Here is a 14917-nt window from a genome sequence, read left to right as displayed (position 1 = left end):
TTATGTTATCTTTTAATCCACATATACTGTTTTCTGTCTCTTCAAAAGAAATAATGCCTTTTCAGGATCCAGGAAGTCCGTGAACCAAAGCAGGCAACTGCTGGATTCAAGAAATCAAAGCACGTTCATCCCACCTTCCTTACACTTTTTGGGGGAGATGGGGGGGGCAAGCCCCTCCAGGGCTTGAGTCCCCAGTTCTTACACTGATGCAGTTGTGACCACAACCACAGAATAGTTCCCAGGTCACCTCTCTGCCCAGCCGTCCTCCGTCTTTCCCAATGTCAAAAAAACGATCAATTTAAAAATGTCCTCTCCTAACCTACCAGAGGACTCCAAAACAGAAAATGGGACAGTATGTCACTTTTGCGAGCCACTTACATTTTCTAGCAAGATAATTTTTGCTGTTATGTAACGCATACCATCGAAATGCGACGTTCTTTGGAGGAGGATAAATTGCTCTGCCACACATGCCCCTCTGCTTTTCAGCTAAGTGGTTTTAGGACTTTGCCTTTGTGGCATTTCTAGTAACACTGTTGTATAGTGTGAGCCTGGCATTTGGTGTGCCAAGTAAGAAGTCTATCTCTTGTGGTTTAGCTGTAGTGGCCTGGAGAACTTGCATTTTTTTTTGGTAGAAATGAGGCAAGGTGCTGCACAGTAATAACATTGACTATTTATTTTCATTGTTTCTTACTATATTTATTTACTTTTTTCATTGTAACAAGCTGCCATTGATGCTTTGTGAGTGGATCCAGTGTCGTTCCAAGAGTCATGTTTTTTTAAGTTCACCAGCAGTGTTATTAAGTCAAGCCAGCCTGGGGTCTATCCTTGTGCCCATGATGTTCCGAAGTACGCAGCACTTGCAGTTGTGTTTGCTTATACTGTATGTCTTGGGATGATATTTGGGTGTGGGGTTTTGGTTATCTAACAGGGTTCTGGTGGGCTGGTATTTAGTCAATGTTCCTGGGTCTCAGCTTCCTTGTGAGGGCCTTTCGACCTCGATTCTTGTCCTTGTCTTGAGTGCCTGTCATTCTGTCTCCTCCTCAGTAAGTCCCTGTGTTTCCTCCTTTGTGGGTAGTTAACTTTAGGGAGCCACATAGTTCCCCCACCAGAAAACCCTCATTGAATGTTATGAAACGCAAATTTCTGGGCGAGCCCTGGTGGCTCCCTGTTAGGATTTAAATTATAGAATTTAAAATAGTGAATGACTATTGAACAAGAAGAAAACATAAAAAAAAGCTCTTTCCGAGCTTAAACACTTACTCGCAATATACTGTAAACTTAAATATGTAAATAAATAGCCATACATGGGAAGTGTGATTGAAAATTGATTAAGTGCCAATTTCAATGTTACCACAAAACAAAGGCAGGTGCAAGAATTATAATGAAGTGAGAGAGGGAATTAACAAAACAAAGGTTACATATTAATTAATAAATTAACAATAAATCAGATCTCTACTTACATTTTGAAAGATAATTACACAAACTAAAAAAAAAACTTTTCAGTATTCTAAGTGAACACTTTATCAGACAGATCTTACAGGAAACACTGAAATATCTCACTTCTTTCTGAAGTTGAGCTTCAGCATCATGATCCAACTGTGCCGTGGGTTCCAGGTTCAGATTGCTCAAACGACCCGACAATGCAAGATTAACCATCCTCCACAGTTCCTCATTTTGCTTGTGAATTTTGTTGTATTGCTCTTCCTGTTAGAAATAAAGAATAACATTAAAAAAGACTGCAATTAACAAATAAAAGTAGAAAATTCATAAAATAGATTATGAAAAAATTGATGGGTTGATAGTAGTTGATGAAAAGTGGTAACCCTATGCTAGCATATTTCAGAGGATATGACCAGTCCTGAGGCTGTAACAATTACATAATATTGCAATACAGAAATATAATAAGGAGATTACAGTGGACTAAATACATGGGCTTAAAAGCATTCTTGTTTAGATTTGTAAATGCCAGTGGTAGTGGTGGTAGTGGTGGTAGTGGTGGTGGTTGGTGAGTGGAAGAAGAAATAGACAAACTAGCAGATAACTGTCAGGAAAGGATGCAGTTTTTCATAATACAATTATGAAAAACTTGAAACTTTGGTTTACAATTATAAAAATCTAATACCACTGTGTATACAGCAGTATGGTTCCTACATACACACATTCCAAATATAAACAGAATATCTGTTGCAAAACATCTTAGGATATAGTTTGCAACCGAGACTAAAGTATTAGTTTCTATAGAAGAAATTAACACTTTAACCTACTAGAATGAGCTGTGCTCATAAATTCACTGCTGGTTCAATCATTCTAATCCAGTTAAGATTCTTCAGAACATTATCCAACTACCTAACCCATAGAAGCAGCAAACTAACATTTGCATTTAAATATAATTTCAAATGTTTCAATACTTCTCAAAAAGATTACATTGTCAAAAATCACTTAAAATATATTTACTGTATATAGATACACAATATTTAAGGCAAAGTTTGAATTCTGATAATTTAAGGCAAGTAACTACATTATGTGATTCAAAAATCCTATCAAAAGGTATGCTTTGAAACTTCTTCCATAGGTAGATGAAGCCAGCTCACATCAACTTTACATAAATATGAGATTTAGGATTTAGTACTTTATTATACTGCATATAAAATGAAAATTTCTTACCATGTCTGAACTTTTTGCTTGTAGCTTGTCTATCTCTTCCTGTAACCTCTTTTCTGTCTGCTGTAATTGAGCTCGACTTTGTTCATCGCGAGCCGTTTCTCGCTGTGTTGTTGTTGCTTCCATTTCCTCTATCTTTTTAATAGTGTCCTGAAAAAGAAAAAGATCTTTGTCTCACTTTATATATTGTACTGTAAATACTCTTTCTGCACTCAGTGAAAATCAATAAACCTAATTAGTGAAAGGTTACAGATTTGAAAAAATTAGCCTTTATTGTGATTAGCCAATTACAGCTACCTTATCTGGCAGAAAGAGAGCAAGATTATATGTTGATTAAAAAAAATAAGCTAAATGCTATAAGAGAAAACAATGACAAGTTTCTATTAAATGTTATTATTACCTCAAGATTTATAAGCCCAACTATTATTCACTGTATTTTTTTATGCTTACAAAATTAATAACTAATCCCAAGTAATATTTATTAAATTATTTTATCAGGGGACAGACAGCCTGCATGTGTCTCAAGGTCCCCCCCCCCAAGGTTGAACTATTGACCCTCCCTAAAATACAATTCCACAAGAGTTAACTAACTCCCAGGTACCTATTTACTGCTAGGTGAACCATTTCCACCCACCCATTTCTGTACCATTCTGGATTTGAGCCTGGGATTCCCCACTGAGTCAAGAATGAACCCAATTGTACTACTAGGACCAATATTGTATACTATAGAGCAACAACAAATCTACTAAGAGCAGATACAAGAATATTACCTCCTCGACTTTCATTGACTGCTCCAACAGTTCCTGTTCTTCATCCAGCTCCAATTTCTTTGCAGCAAGATTTGCAAGCAGTTCTCTAGGCTTCAGTGCTCTACTTGGTATAGATGGTGTGTTATCTACTTTGTCTGCAAAATTGCTGATTTTTCTGGTTTTCTGGTAATCAAGATCTCTATTTGAGTCTTTAATATTCCAAGTATTAATTTTTGAATCAAGCAGAACCTTAATTGGACTTCCTTCTACTTCAGTTTCATTATTATAAACTTTAGAAATATCTAAGTTGTTGTTGATATTCTTGTTATTATTCTTGCTATCCATAAGTTCCTCAGTTACTATTGGCTTGAGAGGTGGTTTTACTGTTGGTAAAGCAGCTGTTTTGGCCCCTGGACTTGGAGACGGAGTAATCAGGAAGGCTTTATCCAAGTCAGGGTATTCAAAATTCACTGTTCAGAAATACAGACAATAGAATTAGATACTTAACATGCCATTTAAGAACTACTGTATATGAATACTGTATTATAAAGCAAAAATATCTTAATTTACTTTCACAATGCAATAAAGTTTATTTATATTTTAAGATAATATTAACATTTTTATGACATATTGCTCTTAAATGGACACAACATATAGAACCATAATTATTAAAACAACACTTAGATGGCCAATGCCAAAAGCCAAGAAGTAAAGCCAATGAGATGGAGTGAAGAGATATATATTGGAAACAGCATCTAGTGATGCCAATGAGAGTAAGGAGAGTATTCACCCAAAGTAAAATGGGCATAAAGAGAATAGAATACAAGGAGCCATGGGAAGTCAGTGAGAATTGTGTAACACTGGCTATAGCTGAACTGAAGGAACAGATTGACAAATAAGCTAAATATGCAATGAAGGAGAAAGAGGGGCCCCATTTATTTAGCTCTTCACTGGGATCCTTGTAGGAAGCATTGCTGGAGAGTTTTCCAATGTCTTGTGCGCCTTTTCCTCATTATAAATGAACAGTACGAGAAAACTAAAATAATAATTTGTCCGAGTATGATAAATCCATAAAAAGTCACATCCTTAAGAGACAGAGGAACAGATGTGAACATGTCTAGTGATCCGAGGACCAAATGCCCACATTTGCCACTTGGAGCAGGTGACAGGTAATGATTTATGATGGACAGGCCAGAACATTTTAGGTTTCCTGGGTTATTCAATTGATATAATAAATTAGATAGACTGATGTAGGGCTCTAATTTATAAAATCTATTTTTTTTTTTTTTTTTGCAGGGCTATTTCTGCACAGGCCCTAAGCCTCTGGCTGGCCCACTAGTATAATAAAGCCTATTGATATGGATGTTTAAGCCTTACCCCTACTAAACAAGCTATACATAAAGATAGAAGTGTATTGTATGAAGACTTACTCATATTTCCATTGTTTGGTTATGTGACAATTGTTTTAAAAAATGGGGCATTTAACGAATGATAATGACTAATGATGAGCATCTTTGTCGTAATTCGCAACGGAAGCAGAATTTTAAAGAACATACAAATGTAGGTGGACAAAACAAAACATAAGCATTCAAACTTTAACTCACGTGATACTGGCTCTTGGTGTCTCATTACTGATGGGTTGCGTGGCTTTGCTCTAGGATTAGTAGTATGCATGGGATACATCAATTGCCACATTTCGTACCCTCCAAGTAGCACCCACGGACGGCTTTTGTACGGCTTACCTGGATCCCACTAGTAGACAAGCTTATATTTAGAAAAATTCAGGAAGCAAGAATACTCATGACATTCAAAAATCATCAACTACAGTATTTATATTGCACAAGATAATAACAGTCAGCAGCATTAAACAAATAATTTAAATATTTCGCCTTAATCTGTTACTTTGAATACCGGGCACCTAGCTACCTGGGCAACATGGGCCGAGAACAGGGTACTCCTGCCTCTTACAATTGCTAGACCACTTTACCTTAGATGCCATGGAAAACAAGCAAAATGCTGATGCAATATACACAGATTTCACAAAAACTTTTGATGAATATAACCATGGTGCTATTGCACCCAAAATGTGCACAAAAGGAATTACTGGCAAAGTAGGGAGATGGATTTTTATCTTCCTAACAAATAGAGCCCAGAGTGTAATTGTCAAGAAAGTAATATCTGGATCATCCACTGTAAAAAGCTCAGTTCCCAAGGTACTGTGTTTGCTCCAATACTTTTTTCTCATCCCCATATCAGACATAGACAAGGATACAAACAGTACAGTGTCATCCTTTAAAGATGACACTAGAATTTTCATGAGAGTAGATAATATAGATGACACAGCAAACTTCCAATTAGATGTTAGTCAAGTCTTTCAATGGGCAACAGAAAATAATATGATTTTTAATGAGGGAAAGTTCCAGTTACTGAGCTATGAAAAACTAAATTATAAAAATGGAGACCACACATAAAATGCAGTCAAACCACAATATTGAAATGAAAACCAATGGAAAGGATTTAAGAGTAATCATGTTGTAAGTCCTTACTTTTAAAAAACACAACACAGTAGCTGTCACACCGCAAGAATAATGACAAGTTGGATAACAAGAACCTTTCAAAGAAAAGATGTCATACCAAGATGATACTTTTTAAGACGCTGATGCTTTCTAGAGTGGAATATTGTTGTACACTAACACACTAACGGCCCCATTCAAAGCTGGTGAAATAGTTGATCTGGAGAGTGTAAAGAGCTTTTACTACTAGGTTCAATAAAACTTATTAAAAGATTTAAATCTGTATTCCCTAAAGTGCAGGCAGGAGTCAACCATAATAATTTACACTTGGAAAATACCAAAAGGACAGGTTCCAAATCTGGCCACAGAAATAACACCACATGAGACCAGAAGGCATGGCATGATATGCAAAATACTCCGCTGAAAAGCAGAGGTGCAATAGGCAATCCAAGAGAGAATGCGATCAATATCAAAGGCCCAAGACTTAACACACACACTACACAAATGGGGCAAAACTTTACCTTCACCATAGCATCTACAAGGGTCTTCAGAGGGGTTGTTAGAGGTAAATGTTCGGTGTTCCAGTCCACCAAGATCAAATAATCAACTGTGTGACGATGTTTCACCCAAAGACTACACGATGACTCGTCAAGTTCACTACCAATCCTTCCAGCTATTAACCTAGAAGAAATAAAAAAACCATGAAGTTCAAAAATTACAGGAGCATTTAAGGTAGTTAAAATATTATGAAAATACTAAATACAAATGGGATCATGGTGTGGAATTCCTAGTATAAGTAAGCAAGAAATTTGTGAAGAGCAATCAATCAAGAATTCTTCACCCAAGCCTTTCTACAAAAATCAAATGAAAACTTTAAAAATATACAAAATATTTATTCCACAATAATCACAGGTACTTCCTAAATCTAAGCATAACTTGAATATTGATCAAAAGATGATTGCACTGTAATTAGTATCTTACTTTTTATCTTGCTATTTTTACAAATAATCTAATATACATTTAAAGTGGTAAAATTTTAAATTTAAATTTATGCCTGGATATAATACAACTCCACTTTTTAAATTAAGGATGAACAATTTGATTAAATTAATTACAAAGACTGGCAAATTATATGTTTGTTAAAAAAAAATATATATACAGTATATACAGTATAGGTCAATTGTAACCAAGGCAGAGAGCTACAAAATGGAATATGAACCAAGCTGATTTGTGAAAACTGTTATGTAAAGAAAGTCAAATAGATTTTGTTGATGAACCACCACCTCTTCCTTACATATATAGGAAGGTCATGACTGGTAATTTATGGAGAGAAGTAACTTTGAAAAGATTACGAGAAGCAGGAACATCATAATGTGTGAGACACCAGGAATAATCTAACATTTTCACATTCCGGTGATGCTATAACGCTAACATGTCAAGCATGCGGCCCTTTGCAAGCATACCTTCAGCCCGCACAAAGGATACTGTCATTTGGTCATTTATTTATCTTGTTAATACAAATTTTCTGAAATAATTTTTATTATATGACTTCAATTAATTGCTGTCTGTGGCCCTCATGACAACACAAATGTGACTCATATGGCCCTAGGGGGGACCCTCAATATGATATGCCTGCTATTATGTGTCGTCCTTATTATGACAGTAAGTGTTCCAATGATGCTAAAACACGTCATCCATCTGCTGTTCACAAACATTCGTATATTTGTAGTCGTTGTGCATAATCTACATTATTACAAACACACTTTTGTTTTTGTGTCCATTTTCTAGTGAATTAATTTGCAATCATTATACCAAATTTATAGTTATAACCTAACAAATAACTGAGAAAATGCAAATTGATTGTAAACATTTTAAGCATTGCCAAGCAGGTCCTGGCACACAGGACCTAGCAAAAGGCCCAACCCCTCGGGCCCAAAGAAGAGCCCCAGAAACAGTTTACAGAGCCAGCCTAGAAGCGACAAAGAAAAACCACATGGGATGAGGGAAGATCGCAGATTTGCGAGAGGCAAAGAGACTGCGGACAATCGAAAAAAGAAGGAACCACGCCACTGCGACAGAACCTAGATAGTCACAAAGGTAACCCACCTTTCTCACAGTACTTTCAATACTAGCTGTGTCAGTGCATATATGTGACCCATGTAACCTCTTCCACTATGGAACACGTCCATCACTAACAAATTTCTCAAGTTATTTTCTGTAGTCTTCAAATAACTATTGTGCCATACACACTAACCACAACATTTAGCATACTAATGCTATTATAACTCTTACACTTACTATGTTCACAATTATTTTAGTATAAAGGTACAATTATGGCTCTTTTCTAATATGATCTAACTTTATAAATATTTTAACTAACCCTGGATTTAATATATCTTCCGATATATTAATTACATTTGGTAAAGCCATCTGTGACTCGGAAAAGTCTTCTGAAGGTCTGGTATCCAAAATCAGGTACGTTGAACACTTTTCTTTCATTAGAGAGTAGAGTTTCTTGCAGAATATAAATCCATCCTCTTCTGCCAAACCTAGAAATATAAGAATGTTAAGTAAAAACCATTGATAATAACCATGCATATACCATATTATATATATTATCTAAACCATAGTGTCAGGAAAAATATTTAAATCACATAAAGGAAAATATTAAATCCACTGAATCGAGCTATAATGTCTAAAAGTATAAATAATAATACTTGAAAATGAATACTGCATTGCAAAAAATGTGAACTAATTGGTCCACATTTGTGAGCAAAGGTTCATCAAATTCTTCACTATTGTCAAACAAATTAATTCTTTTAAGAGTTTATATTAAAACTGACTAGACTTTTGCTACCCAAACAAGAGCTCTTCCTTCTCTGACAAAGACATACTACTTTTTCTTTTTTTTTTTTAGCCCAGATCTGTTCCTTTTCCTACCCAGAGCTGCTACTTTTCTGTCGCAAGCTGATAATTTTTTGGCCCAGAGCTGCACCCTTTCTCTCTCAGAAGTCCTACTTTTCTGACCCTTTTCTCAGTAAATTCAGCTGCTTTTTCTGACTCAGTACTATTTATTTCATGGCCCAGATGTTGTGGGGGATGAAGACTTTTTTTTAATTAATAAACAGCCCTACTGGTGTCTTTTAAACACTTCAATACTACAGCAACACCAATAAACTAATTACAAAAATTACACAAGTTATGTGAGAAAAAATCTGAATTTAATGGAAATACTATTTTCATTATGTGAACTTTTAAAATACAGACAATGGAACTCCCCTCAAGAGAAAATATTTTCATATTCATATAAAATCATAAGATTGAATTGTTTCACATGTATATTACTAACTTGAACTGAGTATTTACACCATGTCCAGCCTGAATTCTCACTTAATACACTGCAGTTTGGACACTTGACCACAGCATCAAAATTTTGGTCAAATAAAATCATCCTAATATTGACACACTCTTGGACTAATAAACATGAAACCCACTAATATATATTTAGTGGGTTTACTAGGTTCAAATACTTTTGGTTAGGCAAAACCACTGCAAATCTGACATGCCAAATAGTGAGAACAGGCTGATGTACCAATGTATATTTAGACATGACATTCAGTATCTTGTTGGAGATTCTCAATCTCTCGTCATGCAACCAACCCATTATTACCAATCAATCTGCTCTTGTTCCCCCTCTGATATAGTTGTAACGGCATAATGCTTTCCTCCTGATAATTATATATATTTTCCCCCTTCTATACAGTCCTGCCTCTCATCTGTATTGTTTTACTTATCTGTATTCACTACTCAAGTGAAGCAATCATTTATACTAGTTCAAGACAACTTAATGTAGGGGTAACAGCTCTTAGACTGCCATTTTATTTGGAACACCAGTACCATTATTAAGGAACAATAGTCTTCATTACAAATAAGACAGAAACTGCTAATACTCAAGACTCAATAAGTGAAAGCAACATACCATTTGTTACTGCTGTGCTTGTTGGTTTGACTGTCTCTGCTGCTTTTTTGGCTTCTTTTTCTTTTTCTACTTGTTCAAGCCTCTCAGCTATTCTTTTCTCCTCTTCCAATTGTTCTAATTTGATTGCAGTACTTATAAATCCATACCTGCAACAAATGCATGTCATTAACTTTGATGAATTCTTCATTACTTATCTATCAGCTGTGCTCCTTTCTTTGAGAAATTAAATTGATTAGCACAATCTAATTAATTTTCCCATTTATGTATATCTGCACTTTATGAGCAGCCACTTAAGTGAAACATTTCTTTCACACTTCTTTAGTGCATCCACAATCTTCAGGGCTCAAAATCAGCTGATTTGTTAGAACTCACCTTCCTTCACTCTCAGTTATTCTCATAGACTCCATCCCTTTGATATAATATGCCATCTTTTTAATAACAGTCTTTTGGAAGACAGTATACTATTTTTCATCACTTCATTCATCACAACTGCTCATCTTGTCTGTGGTTTGCTCATCCAATTTCTGTATTCTACAACCATCTTTACTACTACATTGGACTAAGCTTCACTAACATGCAACAACAATATTCAGTAAAACACTATAACACTTCACTAACACACTGCAGCAAGCTTCACTGATATACTATAACACTTCACTAATGCACTACAACAATATTCAATAATAAAACAGTAACTTTCTTCACAAATACACTACAACAATATTCACAAATACACTACAATTTGTGTATTATTAATACACCAATTATAGTGTATAATTAATATACTGCAACAATCTCACTAATACACTCATGAGGAGCAGATGATGAGAACAATAGGGAGAGTAAATACAGAGTAACATCTACAACATGTCAGAGGTGTTGGCTATGGGGTGATGAACAAGCAAAAAACTTTGTGTGCACAATATGAATGTGGATGGGTGGAAGAAAACTGGATAAACAATGTCAGTAAAACAAAAAATTAATTTCTTGTATCATTACTATATTTACTTAAAAACTAATCAGAAGTGCACTAGGGTCAACCAAATATATCACTCAGAATACACAGCAACACCAAGACAGTCAAACCTGTTCTCAAGGCTCTTCTGTAATTCTTCTGCTCTATTAATTACTTTGACAGTCATCTTGGGATCCAAAAGGCCATCGTAGTATTTTTTGTTTTTCTTATAATCTGAATGCTTCTGTATGGTCTGAAAACAATCATGAGATTAGATATTAAGCCACTACCTGTATTTAAATTTCTGAACATATATTTTTACATCTTTCCTACTAATATATAGAAGTCTCAAGAAACAACAAACATTAATATGTCATTCCACATATACATAATATATATGCACTGTTGCCTGTGTGGGTCTATAATTTATCTACTTGTATGCATTATCAATAATCTATCTACTCATATCATATTTTTCACCCCACTCTTTTTGTTAAATACTGTACTTTGAAAATATCAGTTCTTCTATTAAAAATGTACAACACTGTACATCACTGTTGTGGGGTGCCTTATCCCAGCAAGCTAATTGTTGCCATTAGTCTCTGGCAGCTGTATCAAATTTCTTAAAAACTGTATTACTAAATCAATTCCATTATTCTTCCTTATACCTAGCAGGTTAGGATACAAAAGAATGGATGCACTTCAAGGTAGCAACAATAACCTGTAGTCAAAAAATAGTAGTCAGATATTAGGGGTAGGTACAGAACTGGGTGAGGAAAACGTGTGACCCAATAAGCCGAGATACAATACATACCAACACAATTGAAAAGTATCTCATGTAGAGGACATAAGCTTTTTCTTCATCTTTAACTTTGTCCACAGCCTGTGCTTCTTTCAGAACTCTCTGGGCAGTATTCACCAACCTGAAGATATAACACACAACTAGACAAAATGGTAACAGGGATCAAAAGACACTGCTTTAGCAAAGTATAATTTCCCTCCTTTCCAGGAAACGGCTACATTATTATGAGATTTCAAGTAGGCCACTATCTCTACATTTTTTGCATTATGCTGTAGAAAGAAATTACTCATTCTGTTTGGTAAAGGAATGCTTTCATATTGTTGGGGACAGGAAGCCTGTTAGACTTATTGAGGTTTTCCTAGCCCAATGCCTGACATTCCCCCCAGGATGCAACATAAAATACCTATGTACTGCTAGGTGAACAGATGCATCTGGTGGGAGGAAATGTGTCCAAATATCTCATTCTATAACGAAATCGAACAGTTATATATATCTGATGTATTTTAGTAACTTTTTTCTAATGAAATGTATTCATGCTTTACATTGTAAAGCCACTGAGTGGCTTTACAAGACTGTAATTACCATATTTGTATCCTCACATTCCTTATGTACATTCTTGTATATGCATAAATAAATAAATAAATATTTAGCAAATAACAAAGTGTGAGCATTTCATCATTATTCACAGCACAAACACTGATTCAGGAAAATGTTAAAATTTAAAATGGAATTTAAAAATTAAATACTAATATAGTACTTTGCCCAAGCCAATAGTACTAAATTTGGTACTCAATTTGGTGAAACATTGAAGACTTGATACTTACAACTTGATTGAAGTTTTAAAATATGTTATTGGTACTTACATCTTGGGTGCAGCTTTGGGAATTTCATGAACTTGACAATTTAGCTCCTGTAATGATTTTGCCAAATACAGACGATGCACTCCTGTTTCTCCCATGTTTGTTCACTGAAAAAGTTAATACAGGTACAGTATAGTATATAAAAATAGGACGTTGAGCATAGTGAAACGTTTGTCCTATCTGGGCGCCTGAACATAGAGAATAAATTGGCTGTACTTAAAGAGATAACATGACTAGTAGCATGTTATATGTCCATGGATTATGAGTGTAGTGATTACCACACAATACAACCTCTCCTGCAACCTAATGGCTATCAGTATGATCGGCATTAAGCAGAATTATTCACTAACAATAGCTCCTCTACCAACAAAGCCAAGATCAACGGCAAGGCTTACTCAGTCAACACAGTCATCACAATCATTCTTCTACCACACTGGCTAGCAGTGATTTCATTTCTAAGTCAACTATCACTGACTTCAGTATCATACATAACCTGTACCAATAAACTCCAGTTATTGTTATACACATGTTTCATGTTCTTTGTCTTATAACCCTTGCCTATCAGGCCTATGGCAGACCAATGTTCATGTGGGTGGTTGGGGATTAGACAAAAGATATGTCTGGAGGTTGACTTCCAATCATGTCAGACAAGTATTAATTTTCTTCTCCAAAGATTGACAATATAACATGTTCTGCACCAATCTCTGAACACATCATAATATAACTAGTATTAGCCTTCCTAGGTGTCTACTAATCTATCAACCTAAACATTTGGGGTTCCTACATGCCTAATCTTTATTACGAAGTTTGTTATGATTTATGAAGTAGAACTTTATTGTGTTTGCACTAAGAATACCTTAGCTACCCTTACCTGCCCAATATATATTTTATTTATTTATTTATATATACAAGAGGTCTTACATTCTTGCACAGCCCCTAGCACACATAGCGTTTCGGGCAAGTCCTTAATCGTAATATTCCCCGGAATACGACCCACCAAATTGTTTAACAACCAGGTCCCCATTTTACTGTTGGGTAAACAGAGGCTACAGTAAAAGATTTGTGCCCAGTAAATCCTCCCTACAGATAATTATATATAGGTAAAGTGTAACAAAATTTGAAGAATATTAATATTTGGGTACATTGTAATAAAATTTGAAGATTATTATTTGAAAAGCCCTAGTTATTAATATAAACTATCAAACTATTACTCTCATTTAATTTGTATGAGAATACAAAATTATTAAATATAAAATATAAACTTTTACAAAGTAAAAGTTATTGGTACCATGATTTTCAACTCTGGATTTTCTGAACATTAGGCTACGTTAAATTATGTTTAGTTAAACTCACATGTTAGGTAATAACACAACTATATTCAGGATTGGTTTGAATAATACCGGATATAGTTTGGTTAAGGCAGATATAATTCTTTAGGTTAGAAGCAAATTGGAATGGAGTGCTGTAACTTATCATTTTGCCAATTAACATAAGGACTAAAAAAAAAAATTAAAATAAGCACGGAAAAGTTCTTCAGAAAATTTAAATAACATGACAAAAATCTCATCTTGAAATCTACAATACACTGTAATAACAAAAATAATACAAAAAAATAGCCAATAAGTGTAAAAGAGGAGTATGATATAGTCACACACACACAAAGGCATTTCGGCAAAATCTCTTTTTTTTTTTGAGTATCAACACCATGTAGTGTATATCGTTAGGTTAGGATATATTAGCTAAGGCTGTATTACGTTCGACTACGTTAGGTTAGGTTAGGTTAGGTTATGTTGGGTGTCATTTGTCAGTTTTAAAACCCATTAGCAAACACTCTTGTGTATAATGTGACATGTATCCAAATTTACTTTTCACTTTGTCGTTCAACCATGACAATCCATTGACAAGCCCCATTTATTCATTTTTGTTACACCAAACAATCTCTTAAATAAAAATGGTCACAAAATGGGCACAAAATGGCCCACCAAGCTTTTATTGAACCAAAAAAATGCACAATTACCCCTTATTCTGACAAAGTTAATGACGATAAATTTACAAAAGGCAAATTCAGGACTAAGGGGTGGATAACTATCACTACTAACCAAGCCTCTCCATCATTACATTATATGGTTACAACCATACTTCACCACTACACGACAACAGCCTTACTTTGAGGGCTGTGTGGTTGCTTCCCGGCCTTGTGGTGGAGGTCACACAAGGAAGAACTGCAAGTAAATAGGATTACTACACTCACGTCAGGACACACAACGCTTACAACTCGCTACGCCACAACACTACAAAAAAAGTTATAATAGAAAATGAAACTGCTCTCAATATTCATGGGTGGCTTGTGCATTTTAGCATTAGCACGGGGTTATTTATTATTTATTTATTTATATAC

The 14917-nt window shown here is 34.9% G+C and overlaps 1 protein-coding gene across 2 annotated transcripts in view; it reads right to left on the bottom strand.

Moving 5' to 3' along the window:
- Positions 1 to 14831, bottom strand: part of LOC138365522 (ubiquitin carboxyl-terminal hydrolase 8-like) — a 39586-nt gene extending 24755 nt beyond the window's left edge. Inside the window, exons 1-11 of one of the 2 annotated variants that reach the window (XM_069325871.1) lie at positions 14686 to 14831; positions 12523 to 12626; positions 11672 to 11780; positions 10989 to 11110; positions 9903 to 10048; positions 8304 to 8472; positions 6445 to 6604; positions 5015 to 5162; positions 3432 to 3880; positions 2665 to 2811; positions 1561 to 1704 (exon numbers count right to left, since the gene is read on the bottom strand). In XM_069325871.1, coding sequence (XP_069181972.1) covers positions 1561 to 1704; positions 2665 to 2811; positions 3432 to 3880; positions 5015 to 5162; positions 6445 to 6604; positions 8304 to 8472; positions 9903 to 10048; positions 10989 to 11110; positions 11672 to 11780; positions 12523 to 12617 — 1689 coding nt within the window. In that variant the 5' untranslated portion in view covers positions 12618 to 12626; positions 14686 to 14831. Of the gene's footprint in view, positions 1 to 1560; positions 1705 to 2664; positions 2812 to 3431; positions 3881 to 5014; positions 5163 to 6444; positions 6605 to 8303; positions 8473 to 9902; positions 10049 to 10988; positions 11111 to 11671; positions 11781 to 12522; positions 12627 to 14618 lie in introns of both variants that reach the window. The other variant, XM_069325872.1, reaches the window with a different exon arrangement.
- Between the last annotated feature and the right edge of the window lie 86 nt (positions 14832 to 14917).

The sequence above is a fragment of the Procambarus clarkii genome, chromosome 17 (assembly GCF_040958095.1).
Source record: "Procambarus clarkii isolate CNS0578487 chromosome 17, FALCON_Pclarkii_2.0, whole genome shotgun sequence".
NCBI lineage: Eukaryota > Metazoa > Arthropoda > Malacostraca > Decapoda > Cambaridae > Procambarus > Procambarus clarkii.
The sequence above is the reverse complement of the archived record's forward strand: the minus strand, read 5'-3'. Positions and strand labels throughout refer to the sequence as shown.